General features: G+C 54.4%; 1 protein-coding gene across 1 annotated transcript in view; it reads left to right on the forward strand.

Annotated features, from left to right (window-relative positions):
• The window catches only part of ttc5 (tetratricopeptide repeat domain 5), a 28,255-nt gene extending 17,673 nt beyond the window's left edge, over window positions 1-10,582 (forward strand). The window contains exons 2-5 of the mRNA XM_038774821.1: window positions 5,043-5,334; window positions 5,725-5,939; window positions 7,248-7,392; window positions 8,524-10,582. Of these exons, the coding sequence (XP_038630749.1) occupies window positions 5,043-5,334; window positions 5,725-5,939; window positions 7,248-7,392; window positions 8,524-8,643 (772 nt within the window). The 3' untranslated portion in view covers window positions 8,644-10,582. The remainder of the gene's footprint in view (window positions 1-5,042; window positions 5,335-5,724; window positions 5,940-7,247; window positions 7,393-8,523) is intronic.
• Window positions 10,583-11,212: the final 630 nt, after the last annotated feature.

Below are 11,212 nucleotides of genomic sequence, written 5' to 3' on the forward strand. Positions count from 1 at the left end.
ACCTGACACCTGACCCCTGCCCCCTAACCTGACCCCTGCCCCCTAACCTGACCCCTGCCCCCTAACCTGACCCCTGCCCCCTAACCTGACCCCTGCCCCCGAACCTGACCCCTGCCCCCTAACCTGACCCCTGCCCCCTAACCTGACCCCTGCCCCCTAACCTGACCCCTGCCCCCTAACCTGACCCCTGCCCCCTAACCTGACCCCTGCCCCCTAACCTGACCACTGAGAACCCTCCCCTCTAACCTGACCCCCGAGACCTCCCTAACCTGACCCCAAAACCTCCCCGACCCCTGAGATCCTCCCGACCCCTGAGACCTGTCCCCTGAGACCCCCATGACCCCTGAGACCCGCCCAACTCCTGAGATCCTCCCGACCCCTGAGACCTGACCCCTGAACACCCATGATCCCCAACGTGACCTAGTGATCGTTCAGAGATCTCTGATAATAACCGATGTGTTGTTCATTGTGGAGGTTGTTGGTGAGGGTTTGTGGGGTGGGGGGGAGCAGGGTGGGGGAGCGCAGGGTGGTGGGGAGCAGGATGGGGGAGAGCAGGGTAGTGGGGGAGAGCAAGATGGGGGAGAGCAGGGTGGTGTGGTGGGGGGGGGGGGGGTGGGAAGGGTGCAGGATAGGCACCAAATACAGGTGTGAGCTGCTGATTAATGTGCGTTGGGGTCGATCCTCGCGAGATGTTAATCCCCTTTTGGGCCTTCAGGAGGTCATGGCCCAGACCCTTGTCTTCTTAAAGAGGTCGCTGCGTAGATGGGGGGGTGGGCGTACTGGCCATGATTTACCCAGAATTCCCATCGAACCGCAGAATCCCCGCGGTGCGGAAGGTGGCCACTCAGCCCATCGACCCTCTGAAAGCGCAGCCTACCTCAGCCCTTCCCCCCCCCCCCCCCCCCCCCCCCCCCACCACCCACCCACCCACCCACCCACCCAATCCCTGTAACCCCACCTAAATTTACATTCGCCACCCTCCAATGAGGAGAAACCATTCCGGAGACCAAATAATTTTGGGAATTAACCCTCAATGGATCCAGTATTTCCAGGGCCGCTTCCTTCAGTAACCTGTGATGAAGATTATCAGGCCCTGAAGATTACACGCCTTCAATCCCATTACTTTCCCCAAAAATGTCTTCACTCACACGAATGGACTTCAGTAAGGCATTTGATAAGGTTCCTCATGATAGGCTGATGGAAAGAGTGAAGTCGTATGGGGTTCACGGTGTACGAGCTAGACGGATAAAGAACTGGCTGGGCAACAGGAGACAGAGAGTAGTGGTGTAAGGGAGTGTCTCAATATGGAGAAGGGTGACTAGTGGTGTTCCACAGGGATCCGTGCTCGGACCACTGTTGTTTGTGATGTACATAAATCTGGACGAAGGTATAGGTGGTCTGATTAGCAAGTTTGCAGATGACACTAAGATTGGTGGAGTTGCAGATAGTGACTGTCAGAGAATACAGCAAAATATAGATAGATTGGAGAGTTGGGCAGAGAAATGGCAGATGGAGTTCAATCCAGGCAAATGCGAGGTGATGCATTTTGGAAGATCCAATTCAAGAGCGGACTATATGGTCAATGGAAGACTCCTGGGGAAAATTGATGTGCAGAGAGATCTGAGAGTTCAGGTCCATTGTACCCTGAAGGTGGCAACGCAGGTCGATAGCGTGGTCAAGAAGGCATACAGCATGCTTGCCCTCATCGGACTGGGTATTGAGTACAAGAGTTGGCAGGTCATGTTACAGTTGTATCGGACTTTGGTTAGGCCACATTTGCAATACTGCGTGCAGTTCTGGTCGCCACATTACCAGAAGGATGTGGATGCTTTAGAGAGGGTGCAGAGGAGGTTCACCAGAATGTTGCCTGGTATGGAGGGTGCTAGCTATGAAGAGAAATTGAGTAGATTAGGATTATTTTCATTCGAAAGATGGAGGTTGAGGGGGGACCTCATTGAGGTCTACAAAATCATGAGGGATATAGACAGGGTGGATAGCAACAAGCTTTTTCCCCCAGAGTGTGGACTCAATCACTCGGGGTGACGATTTCAAGGTGAGAGGGGAAAAGTTTAAGGGAGATATACGTTGGAAGTTATTTATGCACAGGGAGGTGCATAAATAACCTCCCTCGTCAGAGGGATACAGATCCTTAGAAAATAGGCGACAGGTTTAGATAGAGTATCTGGATCGGCGCAGGCTGGGAGGGCCGAAGGGCCTGTTCCTGTGCTGTCCTTTTTCTTTGACATCCCTCTGTGGACTCTGTCGTCCTCACCCCTCGCCTTGAAAATGAGAAAAAGGAAAATTGCTTATTGTCACAAGTAGAACAATAGAACAAATGTGAGGTTATCCATTTTGGTCGGAATAACGGCAAAAGGGATTATTATTTAAGTGATAAAATATTAAAACATGCCGCTGTGCAGAGAGACCTGGGTGTGCTAGTGCAAAAAGTCGCAAAAAGTTGGTTTTACAGGTGCAGCAGGTGATTAAGAAGGCGAATGGAGTTTTGTCCTTCATTGCTAGAGGGATGGAGTTTAAGACTAGGGAGGTTATGCTGCAATTGTATAAGGTGTTAGTGAGGCCACGCCTGGAGTATTGTGTTCAGTTTTGGTCTCCTTACCTGAGAAAGGACGTACTGGCACTGGAGGGTGTGCAGAGGAGATTCACTAGGTTAATCCCAGAGCCGATGGGGTTGGATTATGAGGAGAGGTTGAGTAGACTGGGACTGTACTCGTTGGAATTAGAAGGATGCGGGGCGGGGGGGGGGGGGGGGGGGGGGGGGGGGGATCTTATAGAAACATATAAAATTATGAAGGGAATAGATAGGATAGATGTGGGCAGGTTGTTTCCACTGGCGGGTGACAGCAGAACTAGGGGACATAGCCTCAAAATAAGGGGAAGTAGATTTAGGACTGAGTTTAGGAGGAACTTCTTCACCCAAAGGGTTGTGAATCTATGGAATTCCTTGCCCAGTGAAGCAGTTGAGGCTCCTTCATTAAATATTTTTAAGGTAAAGATAGATAGATTTTTTGAAGAATAAAGGGACTAAGGGTTATGGTGTTCGGGCCGGAAAGTGGAGCTGAGTCCACAAAAGATCAGCCATGATCTCATTGAATGGCGGAGCAGGCTCGAGGGGCCAGATGGCCTACTCCTGCTCCTAGTTCTTATGATCTTATTACAGCGCAGTACAGGCCCTTCGGCCATCGATGTTGTGCCGACCTGTGAAACCCCTCTAAAGCCCATCTACACTATTCCCTTATCGTCCATATGTCTATCCAATGACCATTTGAATGCGTTTAGTGTTGGCGAGTCCACTACTGTTGCAGGCAGGGCATTCCACGCCCTTACTACTCTCTGAGTAAAGAACCTACCTCTGACATCTGTCCTATATCTATCTCCCCTCAATTTAAAGCTATGTCCCCTCGTGCTGGACATCACCAGCCGAGGAAAAAGGCTCTCACTGTCCACCCTATCTAATCCTCTGATCATCTTGTATGCCTCTATTAAGTCATCTCTTAACCTTCTCTCTAACGAAAACAACCTCAAGTCCCTCAGCCTTTCCTCATAAGATCTTCCCTCCATACCAGGCAACATTCTGGTAAATCTCCTCTGCACCCTTTCCAATGCTTCCACATCCTTCCTATAATGTGGCGACCAGAACTGCATGCAATACTCCAAATGCGGCCGCACCAGAGTTTTGTACAACTGCAACATGACCTCATGGCTCCGAAACTCAATCCCTCTATCGATAAAAGCTAACACACCGTACGCCTTCTTAACAACCCTCTCAACCTGGGTGGCAACTTTCAGGGATCTATGTACATGGACACCGAGATCTCTCTGCTCATCCGCACTACCAAGAATCTTACCATTAGCCCAGTACTCTGTCTTCCTGTAATTGCTTCCAAAATGAATCACCTCACACTATTCGGCATTAAACTCCATTTGCCACTTCTTTGCCACAAGAAGGATTCAAATGAAGTTACTGTGAAAAGCCCCTATTCCCGCCGATTGTTGTGTTGTTCACAAACTTGGCAATAGTACATTCATTTCCCTTGTCCGAGTCATTGATATATATTGTAAATAATTGAACTCCACGGTTGCCATCCTGAAAATGCTCCCGCTTATCCCAAATCTCTGTCCTCAGTGAGCCTATCAATGCTAATGAGGGGCAATTTCGCATGGCCAATCAATCCACCTAACCATTTTTGGATGGCGCAGTAGTTAGCACCACTGTCTTACAGCACCAGGGTTCCGGGTTCGATTCCCAGCTTGGGTCACTGCCTGTGCGGAGTCTGCACGTTCTCCCCGTGTCTGCGTGGGTTTCCTCCGGGTGCTCCGGTTTCCTCTCACTGTCCAAAGATGTGCAGGTTAGGTGCTAAATTGCCCCTTTGTGTCCAAAAAGATGTATAGGTTAGATTAATAATCATAATCTTTACTGTCACAAAGTCGGCTTACATTAACACTGCAATGAAGTTACTGTGAAAAGCCCCTAGTCGCCACATTCCGGCGCCTGTTCGGGGACACAGAGGGAGAATTCAGAATGTCCAAATTACCTAACAGCCCGTCTTTCGGGACTTGGAGGAAACCCACGCAGACACGGGGTTAACGGGATAGGGCAGGGGGAGTGAGCTTGGGTGAAGTGCTCTTTCAGAGGGTTGGTACGGGCTCGATGGGCCGAATGGCCCCTTTCTGCACTGTGGGGATTCTACAATCCTTTGGACTGTGGGAGGAAGCCGGAGCACCCGGAGTAAACCCACGTAGACACGGGGAGAACGGGCAGACTCCGCGAGGCCACAATCAAACCCGGGTCGCTGGCGCGGTGAGGGAACAGTGTTCACCACTAACTGAAGGCTTTGTGGAAGGGTTGTGAATCTTTAGGATGCTCTACCCCACCCAGAAGGTTGTGTGCGCCCCTCTCATTGAATGTATTTGAGGCTGGTCCCTTGGGGAATTGAGAAATACGGGAAGGGGGGGGGGGGGCGGTAGAATGGAGTTGAAATCCAAGATCAGTCATGATGGGATTGGGTGGTGGAGGTGGCCAGATGGGCCGAATGGTTGTCTCCTGCTCCTGTTCATTGTGGGAAGGCTGAGGGGCGGCGGCGCGGGTTTAACGCAACGTTTTCTCCAGCACTGCGCCGAAGCTCGGGGGAATCGCCACTAAAGCTTGTCTTCTCTCGCCCTCCGAAGCTGTACAAGTACGGGGAGAGCTACAAGGAGGCCTTGCTCGGATTCGCCAGAGCAGCTGCCCTGGACCCGGCCCTACTCGAACCCCCTCTCCGGGAGCAGCAGCTGCTTAAATTCCTCGGCCGCCTCAGCGCCCTCGTCCAGCAGAAGGTGAGGGGGGTGACGGGGCAGCGGAAGGGGGGGGGGTCCCGAATTCAGTACGGCGGATGGGGCTCGGCGCCGCAGTCGGGCCCGTAGCCGACCCCGCGGAGTGGGACCAGGGTCGGCGGATGCACACCCCCGGGCAGTTCCACTATCCCTCGACTAAAGGATCCCCGCCCAGTAAACACCCCCCATCGATTCGGGGCGGGGGAGGGGGGGGGGGGGGGGGGGTGTGTGTAAGACTGACCAGAGAATCCCTACAGTGTAGATGGAGGCTATTCGGCCCATCGAGACTGCACCGGCCCTTCGAATGAGTGCCCGACCCACCCTGCCCGATCCCCGAGTGTCCTGAGCTGGGATTGGTCAGGATCCTGACTGTTTAATTGGTCCCCGTCGCAGGGCATGCTAAAGGCGAAGAGACTCAACTCGCTGATGTCCAGCATTCAGAATAAGGAGCAGCGCCTGTACAAGGAGTGGCGCTACCCCACCGCCAGTGGCCAGCACACCGCCTTGACCATGAAGCCATTGCGGTCCTTAAATCCCGGAACCAACACTGGCACTGTGGTTCTCGGGAAGGTCGTCTTCAGCCTGACGGATGAGGAGAAAGTCCCGTTGTAGGTATCTGTTCTCTGGTGAGGGAGGCGGGATTATCCGCGTTTCTGGTCAGCGGGAGGCAGGGTTTTCCATGTTTCTGGTCAGCGGGAGGCAGGGTTTTCCACGTTTCTGGTCGGCGGGAGGCAGGGTTTTCCATGTTTCTGGTCGGCGGGAGGCAGGGTTTTCCGTGTTTCTGTTCAGCGGGAAGCAGGGTTTTCCTTGTTTCTGGTCAGCGGGAGGCAGGGTTTTCCGTGTTTCTGGTCGGCGGGAGGCAGGGTTTTCCGTGTTTCTGTTCAGCGGGAAGCAGGGTTTTCCTTGTTTCTGGCCAGCGGGAGGCAGGGTTTTCCCTGTTTCTGGTCAGCAGGAGGCAGGGTTTTCCGTGTTTCTGGTCAGCAGGAGGCAGGGTTTTCCTTGTTTCTGGCCAGCGGGAGGCAGGGTTTTCCCTGTTTCTGGTCAGCAGGAGGCAGGGTTTTCCACGTTTCTGGTCGGCGGGAGGCAGGGTTTTCCACGTTTCTGGCCAGCGGGAAGCAGGGTTTTCCGTGTTTCTGGTCAGCGGGAAGCAGGGTTTTCCGTGTTTCTGGTCAGCGGGAGGCAGGGTTTTCCGTGTTTCTGGTCAGCGGGAGGCAGGGATTTCCGTGTTTCTGGTCATCGGGGTCAGGGTTTTCCGTGTTTCTGGTCAGCGGGAAGCAGGGTTTTCCGTGTTTCTGGTCAGAGGATGATGATATCGCTCCATACGCACCCCCCCCCTCCCTTGACGCACAGCGGCACCGTCTACAAGACGCCCTGCGGGAACTCGCCGAGGCTCCTTCACCAGCACCTTCCAAACCCATGGCCGTTACCGTCTAGAAGGACGAGGGGGGGACAGCAGACACGGAGGGAACCCCAACACCTGGAGGTTCCCCTCCGAGTCACTCCCCATCCCGACTGGGGAATATATCGGCCGTTCCTTCACTGTGGCTGGGCCAGAATCCCGGAACTCCCTCCCTAACAGCACGGTGGGTGTACCTACCCCACACTGGGATCGCAGCGAGTTCAAGATGGCGGCTCGCACGCACCATCTTCTCCCGGGGCAATTCTCCAAGGGACGGGTGATAAGTTTTGGCCCACGGGTTCGAGATGGATAGTGTTGATGTGTCTCGGGTGGATCAAGGTGCGAGGGGGAGAGCGAGAGGCGGACATGTTGATGGGCTGAGGTAAAGGGTGGGCGAATGGGGCGAGTGGCTGCCAGCCATGCCCGGACTAAATGGCCCCTTACAGAATGTTAGTCTCCGGTGAAATGTGGGTGGCGGCGAGGGTTTGACTGATCGATGGGCTCCTGTGTCCCTCAGCACCTTCGGGCTGATCGACGCTGACGGCAGTTGTTTGGCGGTGATGGTCTACAACATAGCGGAGAGCTGGGGCGTGCTGATTGGAGACACGGTCGCCGTTCCTGAACCTCACCTGAAGCAGCACAGCATCGAGCACAGTGGCAAGGTGAGACTGGCAGTGTACTCGTACTGTCGCCCCTGTACATCCCTGTGTACGCACTGTGCACATCCCTGTGTACGCACCGCGCGCATCCCCGTGTACGCACCGCGCGCATCCCCGTGTACGCACCCTGAGCATCCCCGGGTACGCACCCTGTGCATCCCCGTGTACGCACCCTGAGCATCCCCGTGTACGCACCGCGCGCATCCCCGTGTACGCACCGCGCGCATCCCCGTGTACGCACCGCGCGCATCCCCGTGTACGCACCCTGAGCATCCCCGGGTACGCACCCTGTGCATCCCCGGGTACGCACCCTGTGCATCCCCGTGTACGCACCCTGAGCATCCCCGGGTACGCACCCTGAGCATCCCCGGGTACGCACCCTGTGCATCCCCGGGTACGCACCCTGTGCATCCCCGGGTACGCACCCTGTGCATCCCTGGGTACGCACGCCGCGCATCCCTGGGTACGCACGCCACGCATCCCTGGGTACGCACGCCGCGCATCCCTGGGTACGCACGCCACGCATCCCTGGGTACGCACGCCGCGCATCCCTGGGCACGCACTTTGTACATCACTTGCTCTCCATCAATCCTGAGTGTCCCTCCCTCGCTCCCCCTCAATCCCGAGCGTCCCTCACTCGCTCTCCCTCAATCCCGAGCGTCCCTCACTCTCCCTCAATCCCGAGCGTCCCTCACTCGCTCCCCCTCAATCCCGAGCGTCCCTCACTCGCTCCCCCTCAATCCCGAGCGTCCCTCACTCGCTCCCCCTCAATCCCGAGCGTCCCTCACTCGCTCTCCCTCATTACCGAGAGTCCCTCACTCGCTCTCCCTCATTACCGAGAGTCCCTCACTCGCTCTCCCTCATTACCGAGAGTCCCTCACTCGCTCTCCCTCATTACCGAGAGTCCCTCACTCGCTCTCCCTCATTACCGAGAGTCCCTCACTCGCTCTCCCTCATTACCGAGAGTCCCTCACTCGCTCTCACTCAATCCCGAGCGCCCCTCACTCGCTCTCCCTCAATCCCAAGCGTCCGTCACTCTCCCTCAATCCCGAGCGTCCCTCACTCGCTGCCCCCTCCCGGCTGCCTCCCTGAGCCACTCTGACTGAATGTCCCTCCTGTTGTTCCCTCCCTCAGAGCTTCACGTTCAGCAGTGTTCGGGTGGAGAGTCCGCTGGTCCTGATCGTCAACGGGAAGGCGCAGAGCATGACCAGCCAGGCAGCCGCTGTGGTGGCCTACAAACCCCAGACTGAGTAACGTCGGCCGCTCCAGACTCTCAGCATTCCTCCGTCCTCGGGCCCCAGACACCGCGTGGGCCTTGACGAATTCTCTGGGACTTCCACTCGGTCACGGAGCTGTGCTGAAGACTGGGAACTGTGGGTCGGTGCTCGGTGTGGCCTGGGACCTGGAAGAAGTGAGTGGGGGGGGGGAACAGAATCCTTTCGGCACGGAGGTGACAAGAGGCAAGGCCTCTCTCAGCTTTAGATGTTGGTCAAACCACCTACAGATATTGCCATATCTCCCAGGTACCTCCTACAGATATGGCCATTTCCCCCAGGTGCCTCCTACATATATGGCCATTTCCCCCAGGTATCTCCTATAGCTATGGCCATGCTCCCACGGACATAGAGTAAATAGAACATAAGCAATCGAAGCAGGTGGGGGCCATTCAGCCCCTCCACCCTGCTTCACCATTCAATCAGATCATGGCTGAACTGATTGTGGCCTTCCCTGACCGTCCTGCCCCCCTAATCCTTCACTCCCTCTCTGGTGACTCAACCTTGAATCTTCGTCTTTCACGGGAGTCCCCCCTAATTCTGCAACTGCGACCCCACCCGTTCTAGATCACTCCCCCGCCCCCTCCAGCCCCTCCTGCAGAACCTTTACACCCAGTAAGGTCTCACCTCATTCTTCGAAACACCGCCGGGCCGAATCTTTCCTTGGAAAGCAAACCCCTTCAATCCGGAAACCAGTCACGCGAGTCTTCTCGCAACACGGTCACATGTCAGTCCCTCCCGAAGTAAGGTGAGCAAAATTGTGCGCAGTATTCCAGGTGCGGAAACGCCAGTGCCCCGTACGGTCACGGCAAGACTTTCCGACTTTTATATTCCATCCCCGCCTCGGGGGTAAAGGACCCACCATTTGCCTTCCCGATCACTTGCTGTGTCTGCGCACCAATTTTTTTGTGCATCAGGACGCCCCCGAACCCTCCGTACTGCCCTCTATCTCATTTTGAATCCTATTTTGTTCTTCTCTTGCCGAAACTTTGCCCCATCACTCAATCGACCGACCGTATGTCCCTTCGCAGACTCTGTGTCCTCCTCGCAGCTTGCTCACCTCCCCATCTTCGTCTCGTCTGCAAACCTGCAGTCAGCCGAGTTAAGAATACGGATTCTACCGAGACCATAGCACTGAACCTTGTCGCACTCCAGTGGGAATAGTTTGCTGACATACCACACACAACGCCATGGGCTCGTGAGACTGTGAAGTGGAACTTTTATGTGGCGCATGGTGGAAATGCTTTTTGGAAACCCAAATACATGACATCTGCTGGCTCCCCCTTATCTGCCCTCTTTGTGACGTACTCCGAGAACCAGGACCATGATGGCTTACGGTTCATTATATTACGGCTTTCCTAAGTGTACTTCTTTAAGATCCTAAATTGCAGGCCACCGGCTCTAGGATCTCTCGCCCCATCAGTTCCCTTAATTGTTTTTCTCAATGATAGTTGTTTTGCATCTTCCCCTTCCCGTTGTGTTTTCTGCAACAAACAAAATAGCGCATTTACTTGGTTTCCATTCCTGAATCTTTCGTCTCGTCCTCTCGTCCACACTGGGCCAAATCGCTGCTTTGAAAGCAGACCAAGGCAGGCCAGCAGCACGGTTCAATTACTGTAGCGGCCTCCCCGAACAGGCGCTGGAATGTGGCGACTAGGGGCTTTTCACAGTAACTTCATTGAAGCCTACTCGTGACAATAAGCGAGTTTCTTTCATTTTTCTAAAGGGCCAACGTTTACTTTAGCTACTCTCTCCCTTTTTACAGACCTGTCGAAATTCTTAATCTGTTTTTCTATTGCTTGCTGCTTATTCTCAGAATCTTGTTTCTCCCCCTTTGTTTTTTTTTGGTCATCCACAGAACACAGAACAGTACAGCACAGAACAGGCCCTTCAGCCCTCGATGTTGTGCCGAGCCATGATCACCCTACTCAAACCCACCCTATACCCGTAACCCAAACAACCCCCCCTTAACCTTACTTTTTAGGACACTACGGGCAATTTATCATGGCCAATCCACCTAACCCACACATCTTTGGACTGTGGGAGGAAACCGGAGCACCCGGAGGAAACCCACGCACACACGGGGAGGACGTGCAGACTCCGCACAGACAGTGACCCAGCCGGGAATCGAACCTGGGACCATGGAGCTGTGAAGCATTTATGCTATCAACCATGCTACCGTGCTACCCTATCCATTGTTAGTTTCTAAAAGATTCCTCAGTCTTATAATAATAATAATCGCTTATTGTCACAAGTAGGCTTCAAATGAAGTTCCTGTGAAAAGCCCCTAGTCGTCACATTCCGGCGCCTGTTCGGGGAGGCTGGTACGGGAATCGAACCCGTGCTGCGGCCTTGTTTTGTGTTACGAGCCAGCTGTATAGCCCACTGTGCTCAACCAGCCCCAGTCTTCTGACCTATTTTAACACCACTTTCATTCTTTCAATTGTCACAATCCTTAACTTCCGCAGCTCGGCACGAATGGGTCACCTTTCGCGTCGAGTCTGTCTCGATGCAATAGATCGTGTTTTAAGAGTTACGAACTTGTCTCC

Source organism: Scyliorhinus canicula, chromosome 17 (assembly GCF_902713615.1).
Source record: "Scyliorhinus canicula chromosome 17, sScyCan1.1, whole genome shotgun sequence".
NCBI lineage: Eukaryota > Metazoa > Chordata > Chondrichthyes > Carcharhiniformes > Scyliorhinidae > Scyliorhinus > Scyliorhinus canicula.